Source organism: Papaver somniferum, chromosome 5, assembly GCF_003573695.1.
Source record: "Papaver somniferum cultivar HN1 chromosome 5, ASM357369v1, whole genome shotgun sequence".
Taxonomy (NCBI): domain Eukaryota; kingdom Viridiplantae; phylum Streptophyta; class Magnoliopsida; order Ranunculales; family Papaveraceae; genus Papaver; species Papaver somniferum.
Window position 1 is genome coordinate 145,894,215 of NC_039362.1, and position 15,606 is coordinate 145,909,820.

The 15,606-nt window shown below is 36.6% G+C and overlaps 1 protein-coding gene, 1 long non-coding RNA gene and 1 pseudogene across 3 annotated transcripts; 2 read left to right on the forward strand and 1 right to left on the reverse strand.

Moving 5' to 3' along the window:
• Positions 1-2,216: 2,216 nt before the first annotated feature.
• Positions 2,217-9,071, forward strand: LOC113283088 (probable inactive histone-lysine N-methyltransferase SUVR2). 2 transcript variants are annotated; one of them, XM_026532244.1, is made up of 10 exons: positions 2,217-2,431; positions 2,907-3,152; positions 3,261-4,014; positions 4,446-4,633; positions 4,988-5,764; positions 6,565-6,830; positions 7,185-7,251; positions 7,353-7,403; positions 8,233-8,329; positions 8,685-9,071. In XM_026532244.1, exons 2-10 carry the CDS (start codon positions 2,970-2,972, stop codon positions 8,714-8,716), a joined length of 2,415 nt encoding a protein of 804 aa, XP_026388029.1. In that variant the 5' UTR covers positions 2,217-2,431; positions 2,907-2,969; the 3' UTR covers positions 8,717-9,071. The 2 variants fall into 2 exon arrangements, with proteins under 2 accessions (XP_026388029.1, XP_026388028.1); XM_026532243.1 differs by having other exon boundaries at positions 4,446-5,764.
• A 1,127-nt stretch (positions 9,072-10,198) lies between these two features.
• Positions 10,199-13,609, reverse strand: LOC113283089 (annotated as a pseudogene).
• A 149-nt stretch (positions 13,610-13,758) lies between these two features.
• LOC113283090 lies at positions 13,759-15,516 on the forward strand. Its single transcript, XR_003327312.1, has 2 exons — positions 13,759-14,016; positions 14,999-15,516. It is a non-coding gene; the product is annotated as an uncharacterized LOC113283090 (long non-coding RNA).
• Positions 15,517-15,606: the final 90 nt, after the last annotated feature.

A 15,606-nucleotide genomic window follows, 5' to 3' on the forward strand; every position in this document is an offset into this window, starting at 1 on the left:
GAAGCGTGAAAGATTTTTATAAATCTTTATGAAAGTAGCACAAGTTTATAAATGTTTATGAAACTCTTATCATAAAAGCTAATCTCTTTTTTCGTGACTTAGAGCACACTTAAACATGATGAAAAAATACTAATTAAAAAATATGCAGATGCACATATATAAGAGCATCTCTAAGAGAAGGTGTAAAAAATCCTATGTGGATTTTTAATTTAGTCCGTTTATTTATGGGGTCTACACATATAGTAAATATAACCTCATATCTATAATACCAACTCCAACAATGAGAATTTCAAACCTTAGAATTAAAAGAAAATTAGTTAAAAACATAGTGTGGAGGTGCAACCCGAGGTGTAATTAACACTTTCTTGAACATCTTCATATTTAATAATTGGTCTCTCCTAACTTGTAGGACCCTACTGTTGGAGATGAATTTATGCCGAACGGGGGTCTAAAATCCTATGTGTCACTAAAAATAAATAAATCTACACTCTGTTAGAAATGCTCTAATGTTACTTGTTGGTCTTCATACATTTCGTATTAACAAGCAAAAAAAATTTAATTTTTAAAACCATACCAAAATATAAGTCCAAACCTAGACCATTAGGTGGGCGCAATTTAAACCTTAAATACAAAAATGATAAATTCATTTGTAAACCGTGTCATAGCTGAATATCATGAACCATTAATGGCCAAACGTCATGCCGGATTAGACTCCATGTGGACTCATAGTCTGGTCTACCAAGTCAAAGCAATGCACTACTATCTTAGAGGATTGCCTTTTTCTCCTTAGTAATTTTGATTATGCAAAAACTGAGTATGTTAGTAGGAATTTAATGGGCTAGCTGATAAAGCAGCTAAATATAGTAGAAGATACAATGTATCAGGTGAATGGCTGGACAGAAATCCTCCATTTAGCCCAACTCTGATGTAATCCTCGCTTTATCTATATATCTTTCTTTTCCAGGAAAAAAAAAAGAGAAAAGAAAAAAAGGGATTGAACATTTGTGCATACCCTTACTAATCTTTGACTTGTCAGCTGCCTTGACCAGGTCAATGGAGTGGTCAACCACTGATTTCTCCGGTCCAAGACTTTGCAAACTGCACCATATTCTCCAGTCACCACAACGGCAGAGAATCTTGAACTTTATTCCAGATGCCACAACGTCGCTGCCATCGCAGTCCGGCCTTCAACACATTTTATATATAATTTCAGTTGAAATTGCTGGCCTCACGTTGAAAGTTAGGCCAAAAGCTCGAATTCTAGAGCTCCTGGGCCACGACCAATAAGAATCAAGGATTGACGTAGCAAATTATAATGGATAGGTAAATGAGCGCCGAATCATGCTCTTCCTGGGCCACGACCAATAAGAATCAAGGATTGACGTAGCAAAATAGAATGGATAGGTAAATGAGCGCCGAATCATGTTCTTGGCCCTCGACCAATAAGAATCAAGGATTGACGTAACACAGTAGAATGGGTGGGTAAACGAGCGTCGAATCATGCTCTTCATGGGCCACGACCAATAAGAATCAAGGATTGACGTAGCACAATAGGACGGGTGGGTAAATGAGCGTCGAATCATGCTCTTGGCCCCCGACCAATAAGAATCATGGGATTGACGTAGCAAAATAGAATGAGTAGGTAAATGAGCGCCGAATCACTTTCAATATACATAACCTATTTGTTACATAAAAACCTATACGCTTACATGGATTAATTACCTTTGGGACAACCAATTTGAACCCGTGCAACGGACGAGCACTTATATATAAAATATTTATCGACCATAGCAATGGTAAAAATGAAGGTGATGAGAGTGATGACGATTTAACTATTTTATAATTTTTATGATAGCAACTTTTAATTTGTTACTGTTGCATTTTTTCCTTGGATTAGAACTCGATAGAAACATTAATTAGATTCCAAACTGATAATCTCTCCGAACCAAGATGAATCTGTAAAAAAATTAATAATTTTTTTTTTTATTACGAAAATCTAATCATATCTTAATGAAACTGATAGAAGAGAAAATATTTGAATTACAAAATTTAAGCAAAATCCCCGAATATAAAAACATTGAATTACTTAACTTATGCATTTATATAATAGTAACAAATTCGGTATGACAGACTTAAACCCGTGCAACGCACGGGCTCAACACTAGTATATGTGAGCGACGCCGGCTTTGTCCCATTTCTGTAGTCTGTATTTTACTGTACAGGCGCAATTTCTCTTTCTGTCTGTCACTCGCTCTAAATACAAACCTACAATTGTCAATCAATAGTATTGATCTCCTCGATTTCCTCCCCTGCAACCAAATATTTTTTCTTTCCTTTTTACCATCTTTTTCCGTCATTTTCATCTTCATCCTCTTCTTCTAGTTTTTGACCTAAAAAAACCTCTCTCAGGTCTCATCTCAGGGTTCTTCTGGTAAGTTTCCTGTTCTTATCTTTTTGTTGCTAGTATCCCATTTACTCGTTTTTCCCATTTTCTGATTTTTTTCCCCTCAAAATCAGAGGTTTAATCAAGGGTTTATGTTGGAGATTTAGCAATCGGTGGTGCATTACTGTAGTTTTTACTTCTGTGGTTGAGTTTTTTAAGGTTCTTATTTCTATGAAGGGCTTCAATTACTTCTTAAGAACTATAACTTCTTCTTAGATGTGTTAAATCAATTTCTAGGGCTTATTCACTTCACTATTTTGCATGTTGTCTGTAGTATCTAGACTTGTCTTCTTTCTTCATGTTTTAGTCTTTTATGGAGTTTGTACATGAAGATTTCTTTTCTTTGTATGAGTTTCCTTGTAGTAGTAGTAGATCATGTAATATTTGTATGGTATCTTTGATTTGGGTGTGCCTCTTTTCTTTGGAGAAACACTGATATTGTTGTTGTGTTTTGTTTTGTTAGGGTTTTGGAGTAGGATGTTGGTTGTGTAATGCGAGCTAGTCTACTCAAAATTTTTGATTAACAATGTCGACTAATGCGAGAGCTCTCATGGCCTTCAATGCAATGAAGGCCATAGGTATTTCTGGGGAAATAGTAAAGCCAGTTTTGAAGAATTTGTTGAAAGTGTATGACAAGAACTGGCAACTTATAGAGGATGAAAACTACAGAGTTCTCGCAGATGCTATATTTGAATATGAAGAAAATAAGGTAGGTGCACTACTTGGTCTCTTAATTGCTCAAAAACTTTGCAACTTTGTTTTTCTAGACTGAGACTTTTTTATAAATGCTTTTAGATCTTATTCCTCTATTTATTAGGGTAATGAGAAGCAGAAGGTTGAAGCTGACTCGCATGACGAATCTGGACCTCGGTTGAAAAGATTACGAAAGAAATACCAAGAAGATGAACCTCCGCCTTCTGGTGAAACATCACTGAGAAGGCAAAAAGGTCCAACTCACGATCAGCTACAGAATGGGCTCGGAGAGGAAGGGATGGAACCATCTAATCTTGAAGGAGTGTCTGGACTTGACGCTGTTCCGCTGAATATACACATTCCAAGAAGAAATGAAGAGCATTCACTGCCTCATGATTCTTCCATAGATGAAAGTGATGAGGCACCACAGCTTCATCCGAGGAGAAAAAGAAATGAACCTGAGCCTATTTCATCTCATATCCCTATCAAGGACAAGGGAAAGGAGCCTCTTGTTTTACCTCCAAGGTGTACTAGGATTGAAAGAGTAGTGCCAACTCCGTTACGTATTAGAGATGATACAGCTGAACCCATGTCTATCTCACCTCTGGCAGACCAAAGAAACAAAACAAATGGGCCTTTATCTTCTCATTCTAGAGAGAACAGAGTTGTTACTGGTGGAGCGCCTACTGTAGTCTGTACTAACGAGGCAAAGTCTAAACCTGGGGCTGACCAATTCCCTAAAGAAATTTCAGCTAATGGTGATCAATCTAACAGGCTGATTAATCCCAAAAGTGAACCAAGCAGTGATGATTTTCTACCACTCGAGCTTCCGGTTGCTGTAACCCATCCTCCTAGCCCAGACTGCAGAAGAGCCGAAGGTAATATACTTACATTGCATTCTAGAAGTCCAGAGTTATATGTACAAGTATCTAAACAAAGATGTGTGTCGTGACCTGTGCATTATGTTACCATTTAATTGCAGTTTCTTTCAACCTCGACTGTATGAATAAAGCCTGAAACTAAGTTTTTTGCTGTACTGTTATTTCTTCTTTAATAGTTTTGGTCTTTGGTCCATATGATACAAAGAAATCCAACAATTGTTATTGGGAAAAACTTTAGGTATTAATAATTTACATAACAGTGGTCTATTCACTACTTGAAACTGTCATGCGCAGAGAATTCGGAATGACGTATGTAATTGCAATTACCGGGAAGTAATTTCCATACTTAAATTAGCTTCGTCTTCTGGTTTTGAACATATCAAGAATTATTATTTGATGAATTTCCCTCATGTGTTTATATATGCCAGATAATGACAGAAATGTTTCTAATGGGCATCATAGTGTGGATACCTCGTCTTCTCGAGATGCAGATGCTGAAGATGAAAGTCTTGGTGGTCCAGGCACAGCATGTAATAATGGGGAGGGTCTAGAGCTTGCTAATGTAACAGAGGCAACTCCTGTGAATGTTGACATTGTTTCATCAAACTCAGGAGAGGTGAAAATTTCTCTTAGCTGCAACTATCCCCAGAGACAACCCAACTTTCACCTGCCGAGTCTGGGTGTGGTTCTGAAAATGGTGGAGGATAAATATCTGAAATCGTACAAAATTACTGAACCCAATTTTTCTTTGATGAATGTGATGAAAGAAATGTGCCAATGCTTTTCAGATCTAGCCAATGATTCACCTGATGATAATCAAGCAAACTCGATACATATAAAGCCAAACCTCGATTTGCAAAAGAAATCTAATATGAATAATTCCTTGGGTGCCACATCTGAAAACCAAAATTCTTTTCAAGCACCAGCAAGTTCTTTGCACAGATCACTCAGTTTTCATTCTTCTGTTCAGGTAAATGAACCACAGGCCCCGAGGGCGCTTGCTCTGGATGGCATGGATGATTCTCCTGGCACTACTATACAGCCCACCGAAGAAGTTTTTGCTGGGCCTAGTGGCGAAACAGAAAAGACTGTGAAACCAATGGATCCAGAGTTTCCAAACGAAAGGGATATGAGAATGGAGCAGACAGATCCAGGTTCTTCAAGTCCATTGGGTTTCGTCGGTGTTCAAAATGAAATGTCTGTCCCTGATGATATAATTTCCGAGGATGATACTCCTGGTCTTTTAAGGCCACTCCATGATGTCAATGACATTGCTAAAGGCGAAGAAAATTTCCGAATCTCCGCAGTCAATGAAGTCAGCAGTGAGCCTTATCCACCATTGTTTTTCTACATTCCGCAAAACATAATATTTAGAAGTGCGCATGTGAAGTGTACACTTTCCAGAATTGCGGATGAGGATTGTTGTTTAAACTGTTTTGGTGATTGTATGTCATCGTCTGTTCCTTGTGCTTGTGCACGTGTAACTGGGGGTGATTTTGCGTACACACTGGAAGGTTTTCTTAAAGAAAATTTTCTAAATGAATGCATTTCTATGAATCGTTATCCTCAAAACCACCTCTTTTATTGTGAAAGTTGCCCCTTGGAAAGGTGTAAGAATGGGGATTTGTCTGACCCATGCAAAGGCCACTTAGAGAGAAAGTTTATCAAAGAATGCTGGAGCAAATGTGGTTGCAACAAGCAATGTGGAAATCGAGTGGTACAGCGCGGAATATCATGGAATTTACAGGTCAGATTTATCTTTTGAATCTTAAAATTGCGCCTACTTTCAATGTAGTTTGTCCATTCTGGTTATTTGTAGATTCTAGATTCAACTCTTTTAAATCTGATAGAATTAGAAAGAAAAACAACAAGGGGTGATGGTTAACGTATGAATTGGTAGTTTTTGTAGAATAATATTCTTACTTTGTGGGGGCAAAAAAAAAAGATTCAAGGGCTATTTTTAGTGGGTTTAAGGATAAAAATATATCTTCAGGTTTAAGGGATGAAAATATAACTTTAGGCTTTGAGAAGCTTTGGAGCCAGTTGGCAAGTGGGGTCAGTTGACCTCACTTGCCTCTATCTGGCTCCGTCCTGATCCTTGATTATATTACGCATATAAAATGGCAATGTTCTGTAATTCGCAGTTCCCATCCATGCGTTTATATAATGATAGATTGCTACAAGGGCGAGGGGCCAAGTAAGGGCAAGTGGGGTCAATTGCCCCCACTTGCCAATTGACTCTAAAGCTTCCCAAGTCTGAACTTATGATTATCCCTTTATAACTTCTCTTTTTAATCTCTTGTTTTCTCCCACAAAGCAGAATATTTCATTTTTGCTCCTGCCTAGAATCCTAGCTCCGCCACTTCTTCCAAGGACTGGCATCTTATATGCTGTTAATTTGCATCACCTTTATAGGATAGTATGAATTCTGAAATAATGTTGTAACTGAGATCTCCTTATGTGTCATGCATATGGATTTTTCAAGGGCGTTTTTTTTTTGTTATGTCTGCTTGATTATCAACTAATCAGAATTTGTTACATTTTTAGGTATTTTTGACAGTGGAGGGAAAAGGATGGGGCCTGAGAACACTTGATGATTTGCCTAGAGGAACTTTTGTTTGCGAATATGTTGGGGAAATATTAACTAGTAAGGAGCTCAATGAAAGAAACACGCAAATTGTTGATGGTGATAAACAGACATGCCCTGTGCTGCTTGATGCTGCTTGGGGTCCGGATGGTGTCGTGAAGGATAAAGAAGCACTCTGCTTAGATGCTACATTTTATGGCAATGTTGCTAGATTTATTAATCACAGGTAATTCACCAACAATCAGGTGACACATCTACTAGCATGTTTCATCGCTGGTCATGAAGTTAGTGTTATATTCTTGTGTATATTATTCTGCTATGCCATTGTCAACTGTGGGGTTATTGGTTTAAAGTACACCCTGGATGATTATTATCTGAAAACTAATCAAAACCGTCCAGATTCCTACCTTTTTTTAAATTGATAACCGTGCAATGGAAGGCAATAACTACATATTATCAAAAGATTCTCTTTTATCTGATATTTTATTTCTAAATTCGTATCTGTTTTACCATTTTTATCCCACTCTTTCTTTTTGCTCTTAATTTTTAATTACCTTGATATTCGTGTTTCCTTGTTTAGATGCTTCGATGCAAATTTGATTGAAATCCCAGTTGAAGTGGAGAGTCCGAATCATCGATATTATCATGTAAGCAATTTCGGCCAGTTGCATTATTCCATTTGTTTTTCCGTGGGATGTCTATTTAATAGAATTTATCTTATGTTGCATTTCTCTTGCTTTTGTGGAAGGTGGCTTTGTTCACTACAAGAGACGTAGAAGCTTTGGAAGAGCTAACATGGGTAAGTTGATGCCCAATTGCGAATGTATTTAGTCAAAATCCTATTTTGTAAAATTTACAGTTGGCTTAGTTTTTTACTTCTATTCTAGTTATATATTTTTCTAGTTGTCACCATGCGGGTACCATTTTCCTGTACTGTGAATGGGATTGATGATACAATAAAAACCTTGATAAAGTAATACCTTCCCGAGACCAGGGAAAATGTTACATTAGCGAGGTCAACACATTATACACTGTTACTTTAGTCCCTTGGCTTTAATCGGAATCGGAAATTGAGGTTAAAGGCTATCGTTATTAGCTGTAGTGATTCATGAGAGAATTTAAAGGCTGGTTTCTAATGAGGATTTGTTTTGATCTTAACCATTCACACCGTAATATAAGGATGTCACCTATTCAGAAATTTCGAACCACATTGTTTTTCATGGGAAAACTTAGCATTTACTGATTCTCTGAAGGTTTTTGTAAGTTTCAAATCGATTCATTCTTACTTGAAAAGATTGCGGTAAGAACTAGAGGCCCGTAAGTCATCTAATTTTTTATCAGGTTAGAAGTCGTACCAACAAGGTGTGAGCAGGGTAGAGTATCCTTGTGTGAGCCAGCACGGAATAATATACAGAATATGAACAAATGCAATCCAGTAAGCTTTGTTCTAGTTATATCAGAGAGCAACATGCTCTATGAAATAGTTTAGCTTTGAAACATAAAGCGAAGTAGAACCTTGGTAAATTTCAACTTTGTACATTTCATATATGTGCTTTAGAAACATATTTACTATCCGATACATAAATTCCATATACTTTCTCACTTCTCTTGTATGCTGACTCATTCAGGACTATGGGATTGACTTTGGTAACAGTAATCATCCAGTTAAGGGGTTCCGATGTCGCTGTGGAAGCAAATCCTGCCGAGACATGAAGCGCTCACAAAGTTAGTATAATAACTATGAAACATAAAGATTGATTCACCATTTACTATTCCTGAGTAATTCTGTGTGCTAGTTACATTTCCATTTGTGAAATGGCATCATCTCTGTTCCAATTGGAAGCTGGTTTCTCTATGTAAACCCAAGACTGCTAGATTTCAGGGTGCAAGACAAGCAATTTTTATTTGCCACTACTTGGTTATAAATATTTTCTGTAGTCTAGATTTCCATTGTTCCAAGTCTCCTTAATGGTAACAGTTGAAGCCCTCAGTTCCGTTTTATTGATTTTGCTGTGTAATTGTTCAAGATTGATTTGCTGCTTCTCCAATTGCTTGACGCCTGCCATATTGTGATGTGCAGAAGCTAAACTGAATCCTTTAGTCTTGAGGTGAGCGGCAAAAGGAGAGGACTAGCTGGGTATTCTGTGGAAGGCTGTTTTTGTTGGTTATTCTGCAAATAAAAACCATTGACTAGAACCTTAGGCTGCTTGCATCTGAACAAACGTAGCCATCAAGCTTTTTATCTGCTTTTATTTGTGTATATACGTATTTCGGGGGTGTAATTTAGGTCTATTTTTGAAAAACAAAAGACCTAGTGGCGGTTTAATAGACGGTTTACTGGCTTTGTAGTTTGTACTAAGTCAGGCTCTTATTTAGGAAATACCATGTTAATAGGCTACCCGCTTTACAATTATTTAACTCTCCCCTCAATGGTTGTATACTTCTAGTCTAGAATTTATTTTTCTTCTGTTGGTGGTAAGGTTTTTTTAGAAAAATGATGCTTGTGCAAATAAGCAAGTGGGTTAAGAAATGGAGAAGTCATTCATAAGATGGAGAATTCTCAGAGAAATTTCAGGTGGGGTAAAAGATCCCAAGGTGGGATTTACTTTAAACTGTGGGGAAAAGTTTGCTCCCAAGCCTCCCGTAAAATGCTTGGTTTCAAGAACTTGAAACATTTAAATCTAGCTCTGTTGACCAAGACTGACTGGAATCTTGTCCATGTAGGTCTTGATGTCCTGAAAAGCATTCTCTTTGGGATGTGAGGAATGGGAGTAGTATTTATGCTTTCTTAATTGGATTCTTAATGCTTTTTATCCCCTGTGCATATCTCAATCCCAACTACCAAGACTGGAAAGGACAACTTGTGCAATCATTCTTTACTCCTGAGTCCTGACAACAGCATGAGAATACCTACTGTAGGTGAGGATACTAATTCTGGAAAATTTCTGCATACAATGGCATTTCTGGAAACATAGCTTCTAGTTCCACTGTTAATCAACCAAACATGGTGTACAAGAACAATCCCCTGTGCTGCCAAAGATTCAGCAGTTCCTTTGGAGATGCATTGAACAAATCTTGCCATCTAAAACTAAGCTGTTCAACTCTACCCATAGTCAGGATATCTTGTGCTGAGTGTGTGACGGTAATTTTAACGAAACTGTTGAGCATATTATTTTGAATTGCCCATTTGCTAGAGCCACCTGATCTTTAATCCAAATGTAAATCAAGTCCTTCAAGACCCCATTACCAGTAACAAGCTTCTGTGTATGGTTTTTACCATCTGGAGGAAAAGATGCTTTAAGCTTTTTCAAGGGAAAAACCTAAATCCCAACCCTGCTAGCTTTGCTTTAAACCTACCAATTGATTTCTGCAGTTGAGTCTGATTCTCAGGCTCTGCCAGCAACTGTTATGGAAATGCCAGCACACAATGAAGATCTTCCAAGTAACTGCATGATGATATTCTGTGATGCATCCTTACTAGCCTAGCTAGAATTCCAGAGGAAGCCGAATGCCTGGCGATTTGAGAAGCTATTGACTGGGCAAAGAGAATGAACATTACTAAAGTGTGCTTCAGCAGTGACTCAAGGAATGCTGTTAGTTATTTGGAGAATAAGCAATACCAGATTAGCTGGTTTGGTAGTACAATTTTAGATTACAACAGTTATAAAGAAAAAAACGGACTATGAGTACACAAGTGTTGTTGGCAATTCACAGTATCTGGTTTCGTAACAAAATTGAAAACTAACGTACTATGTGTAACTCCAGAAAAAAGCTGTACGAAATTGCCATTATAGCATCTTACAATAGCTTGAAGTAAAACCATTATGCAGCAGGAACACTGAAACGTTCGCCAGTGGATGATATTAGTTCTCTATTGTGGGATGTAGAGAGGACTTCATGCTTACAACATGAGGGTACTGTTGGTCGAATGCTGCCTGGATTAAGAGGGAAAAGAGTCTTGTAGTAACCATCCATGATTGCTTCAAAATTGCAAGTGGCAGCAACTTTCGGAATCTGCTTTAGGAGTCAAGTAAATCACTAGTTACTTACCAATGTAATATAGTACCATTTGTTGTGAACAAAACCAGAAATAGAAAGATAAAAACGAAAAACGCGTAACTTTGCAATATATGCTGGTTAATATTGGCCAGAAACAGTTAAACACATGAAAAGACAGACGTTTCAGATACTTTACCAAAGACAGGACATTAACTAAACCAGTACTACTTAAACTGAGTAGGGAATGAACGGGACCAAGATGAACTGCCTACCAAGATGACTTCCTTGATAACAAATTTTCCGATTGTACAAGATGCTTACAAATTAACATATAGCGTATTGGCACCATACCATGTCTTGTAGTACTGTAAGAGACCTCTGCCTGAACTGAGCAAAAGGAGGATGGCTCCTATACTAGCAATTGGAAATATAACAAACTTTTTCTATACTAGGGAGAAGTATAGGTTATCATTTTTAAGCGAGATTGTTTACTCTATCATATCCATGCCTCTACAAAGATTTGATATATGGGGTTTGTCAGGTTTATGTCTTGGAGTGCCAATACAGAAATATTCGCTTGCAAGAGAATCTTTACTACTAATTGTTAGACTGAATACCTGCATGAACAATTCATTATTTACATAGCTAATAAATCAATTTGAAAATTTCTTTTATGTAACTTCTCAACGGAAAGTGTGTTAATTTGGCATCTAAAATGGAGAGACTCTAACGGAAATATAGGAGAAAAACGGTTTATAGCTTTAACTTAGCTTTCTAGTTTCTACTCTTGCAAATTCAGAAAAAATCTCTACGTTTATGTAACTTCTCAATGGAAAGTGTATTAAATTTGGCATCTAAAATGGGGAGCTCTAACGGAAATATAGGAGAAAACGGTTTATAGCTTTAACTTAGCTTTCTAGTTTCTACTCTTGCAAATTCAGTAAAAATCTCTACGTGGAGATGCTCTAACATAGCTGTTTCTAACTCAAACGCCAAAATTAAATGTAAAATTCTGTTTGCAAATTAATATCGAACAGGATGACCCTCTAATGAGAGAACATAAAAGAAACGACTATGACCCAGATCTTTCAAGACTCGAAGCATCCACAGATTATATTGCAATAGTTTCATCCCCAGGTTCAGACTTAAAGTCCATGGTTTGATTTATTAAATGTAATTTCAAGGAGTGCATCTGTAATCCATCTGATATACAGTTCGTGAACATAAATTAATTTGATCTCCTAAAAAAACTGGACTAATTTGCAACGTTCTAGTAGGTAGGTATGTCAAGCTGTTGTGAGACTTACAATGCAGATGGTGACAGATTTTCCTTGCATTAGAACCAAATATCATATCAATCATCGTTCATTACAGAACCCCAATAGTTTACTTTCTATCTTCACTGGTATAATCTTGACATCTTATCAACTTTAAGGGGATCGGCATGCTTATAAATCTCCAATGCATTCAATTCAAACGAACTCTCTTCAGACACATGATTTAATCAACAGTGTCGCAAGGTATAAACTAAAAGCAACAAGGAAACACTCTTTTATCGATAAGAAGATGAACTTTTATATTACCTGATATATGTCGCGCATGTAGCCGTGAAGATTTTCATACTCCAAGAGCTTTTTCTTTGTGCATTTAAAAAGAACGTTATAGACAAGATCAAATCGAATCAATGTCGAAAACAAACAAACATCTGCAAGCGTCAGTACATCTCCACACAAATATCTTGAATTGCTCAAATGATCATCTATCATATCCAATGTACTAAACAACCCAGTAACAGCAGTGTCATATGCTTCTTGACTCTGTGCAAATCCACATCTGCACCACCCACACAGACATATAAACAAACACATGTAAGCCACATTTCAGAAATAAACCAAAAAAAAACGCTTCAAAATTTTACAAACCCAATCATACTACCTGTAAACCCCATTGTTGACATTGGGATAGATAACTTGATTCCATTCTTCAATCTGCTTCTTCAACGATGGTGGCGACAGGTCCAACCCCCACCCTTCGAACCCCGAATTGAATAATTCAATAATATCATAACTCTCATTACAGTGAACTTGTTTCTTATCAACATTCCAAAGCATAGGAACAGTTGATCTACCATTATACTCTCCTCCACTATGAAGTCTATAAACTTGTTTCAAATTCTTACACCCATTTACACTATCTGCCCCAGGCACCAGAAATTCTTCTTTCTGGCCACTTCTTTTGTCATAATCATGAAATTCCCAAGAACCATCAATACCAGGTGAAGCAATTGAAACAGAAATGACATCATCTAAATTCTTAAGTGCTCTAACAATAAGGGTTCTGTGTGCCCATGGACAAGGTAATCCAACATAAAGGTGGAGTCTTGGTGGGATGGGGGAGATTGATTTGGCGCGAAATTGACTAACAGGACGAGGTATGAACCGGAAGGATCAGAAGGAGCAAGTTGAGACATCATGAGATGCCATGTTGAATTCCAAGTTAAACGAACTGTAGAAATGAGGAGTTGTGGTGGAAGCGATTTGCCCCATAGGAGTTTAGTTATGTTAGTTACAACATCAAGAGGAGAAGAAGAAGCTGGTGGTGGGTTTTGCTGCTGATTCAGTGAAGATTTTGGTGTCAAACATCTGAATTTTTGTTTCCGGTTGTTGTTGGTGCTGATTCTTGGAAAGGGTTTCAGAAGTGTGGCTGTGGCTGTTGACATCGTCGTAATGTGATGGATTACCCATTCTTTCTTAATTTTTGTATTTTTTTTTTGTCCTCAAATTAGGATGACAGTTTTTAGAGCAATCCTCAAAGAAATACAAAGGTTTGAGTCAAACCTTATGCAGGGACGAGGTATCAGTCAGTTAATATTGACGGACTGAGTGAGATCGGTCAAGCTGGTTGGCACTCAAAATACATTTTAGCCCTTTAAATAGTTAACTAAACCACAGCTGAAATGGGCAGAGTAAACAATCCATACCCGTGCATCGGGTACATTAATTAAATACCCTTAGTTTTTGACACCCTTCCAATATATGACAAAATAAAAATACCCTTCCTCCTTCCAGAAGCCGGATCCCAAAATATCATATTACATAAATACCCTCCATATATTACAAAAATAACAACTACACCTCATTTGTTTCCTCCCGTTTCTTCTTTCTGTGTTTCTGTTCTCTCTGTCACAGCGGAACATAAACCACGAACATAAAGAATAAAAAGTTGAATCAACCGATCGAGAAATTGAATTATAATTCATCAAATACAAGTTACTGACATCAATTGAGGTTTAAGAAGATCAAGATCAACACAGAAACCATCAAAACAGCAGAAAAAAAGTTAGGGTAAAATGATTTTTCAATAATCGATTTACCATCATCTTTAACAACTTCGATTTGAAGATTCAAAAAAAGGTACACACTTATTTAGTCGTGATTGTGTTTCGAATAAGTTAGATTTTGATTTCTTAAAGTTTGAAACAAGTTTGATTTTGAATCAGTTATTATCAGTTACTCATTCTTCAGGAGATATTGATACATGTTAATTTCTTGAACTGATTCGTTATAACTAATACGGATACATGTTTAATTTGATTATATTTGCTGCTAATTTTGTTGATCTTGTTAAATTTGTTTGATTCGTCGATTTGGATTTTCGAATTGATTTTATTTTTTTTATTTTGTGGATGATTTTTTTTATCAAATCCTTTGAATTGCTTTTTTAATTAGATTGGAATAAAGTTACTGTAACTAAGAGGTTATAACCTGATCACTATGATAAGATTGAAATAGCTTAACCTGTTGATATCAGTATTTGAATCCCATATCATGTAAACTGGATGCGAAAAGTTTATGTCTAGTAACGATGATGGTGGTTTTGCTATAGTTGTAGTAGATTGATTAATTGATGAATCAGACATATTTTTTTGGTTTTGGGTATGATTTAATGGATTCCAATAGTGACATTTCTGTATAATTTTTCTGTATAAGCATGGAAAATAATTCCAGAAACTAATCATTGTAAAGCATGCAATTTTTTTCCAGAAAACTAGTGTCAACAATGGAAGTTGATACTAGTGTCAACCAATAATCTCAGTTATTGGTTGTTACCAATAACTGAGATCAATAATGGAAGTTGATACTAAAGAACTGGAATCCATGGACATTTCTTTTTAGGAACGGGTGTTGACACCAATAATTGGGATCAACAACCGAAGTTGATACCAAAGAAATGGAATACATGGACATGTTCTTCCAGATTGTTGACACCAGTAACTGGGATCAGCAACTGAATTTGATACCAAAGTCAATTTAAAAATAAAATGATATTTAGTAAATGAAAACTATATGCTGAATATAATTGGGAATGATAACTATTTTTGCTGTTCGACAACAGATTGAAAAAACCAAAATGAGGAAGCCATCGAAAGCAAAGTTGAAGAATAAAGTGCAAGAAGAAAAGGAATCACCAGAAGTTAAGAAAGGTAAAGCACCAAAAGCAAAGACGAAGAAGAAAACGCAAGAAGAGGAGGAATCCTCAAAACTTCTAAAAGGTAAAACTGATTGATTTGCATGCGTGCATAGTTGACTGAACTAAGAAGATGCAAAATAAAAGAGTCTACATGGTGGTATGAATCTTGACAGAAAATGGTGCATGAAAGCTAGAGGAGAACCGCCAACAACAGGAGGAGGAGCAACTGGACCAAGAAGTTACCCAAAGTTGAAGCCATAGTCTAATGTAGGTCTTAAACGTATTAGCATATGTATGGTAGTGGTATTTAACATCTTATAATGTATGTCTGTTCATGCTCCTTAAAAACATTTTAATGTATAGGTCTGAAAAACATTTTACTGTGTAATGGGCTTATACATCTTAATATAGGTATGAAGAAGTTCTAGAACTAAATGACTTGACATATTGTAGCTTACATTTTACTGTTTCTAGCAGGCATGTATAGCTATGGAGATAACTTAAAATACAAATAAAGCCACGAAAAAAAAAGT

Excerpts from the sequence above, each read along its gene's own strand:
- LOC113283088 (XM_026532243.1), top strand. The coding sequence starts at position 2,970 with ATGTCGACTAATGCGAGAGCTCTCATGGCCTTCAATGCAATGAAGGCC. Across the intron at positions 4,015-4,445 it reads AGACTGCAGAAGAGCCGAAG|ATAATGACAGAAATGTTTCT; the intron begins GTAATATACTTA and ends TATATATGCCAG. Across the intron at positions 8,330-8,684 it reads AGACATGAAGCGCTCACAAA|AAGCTAAACTGAATCCTTTA; the intron begins GTTAGTATAATA and ends TGTGATGTGCAG.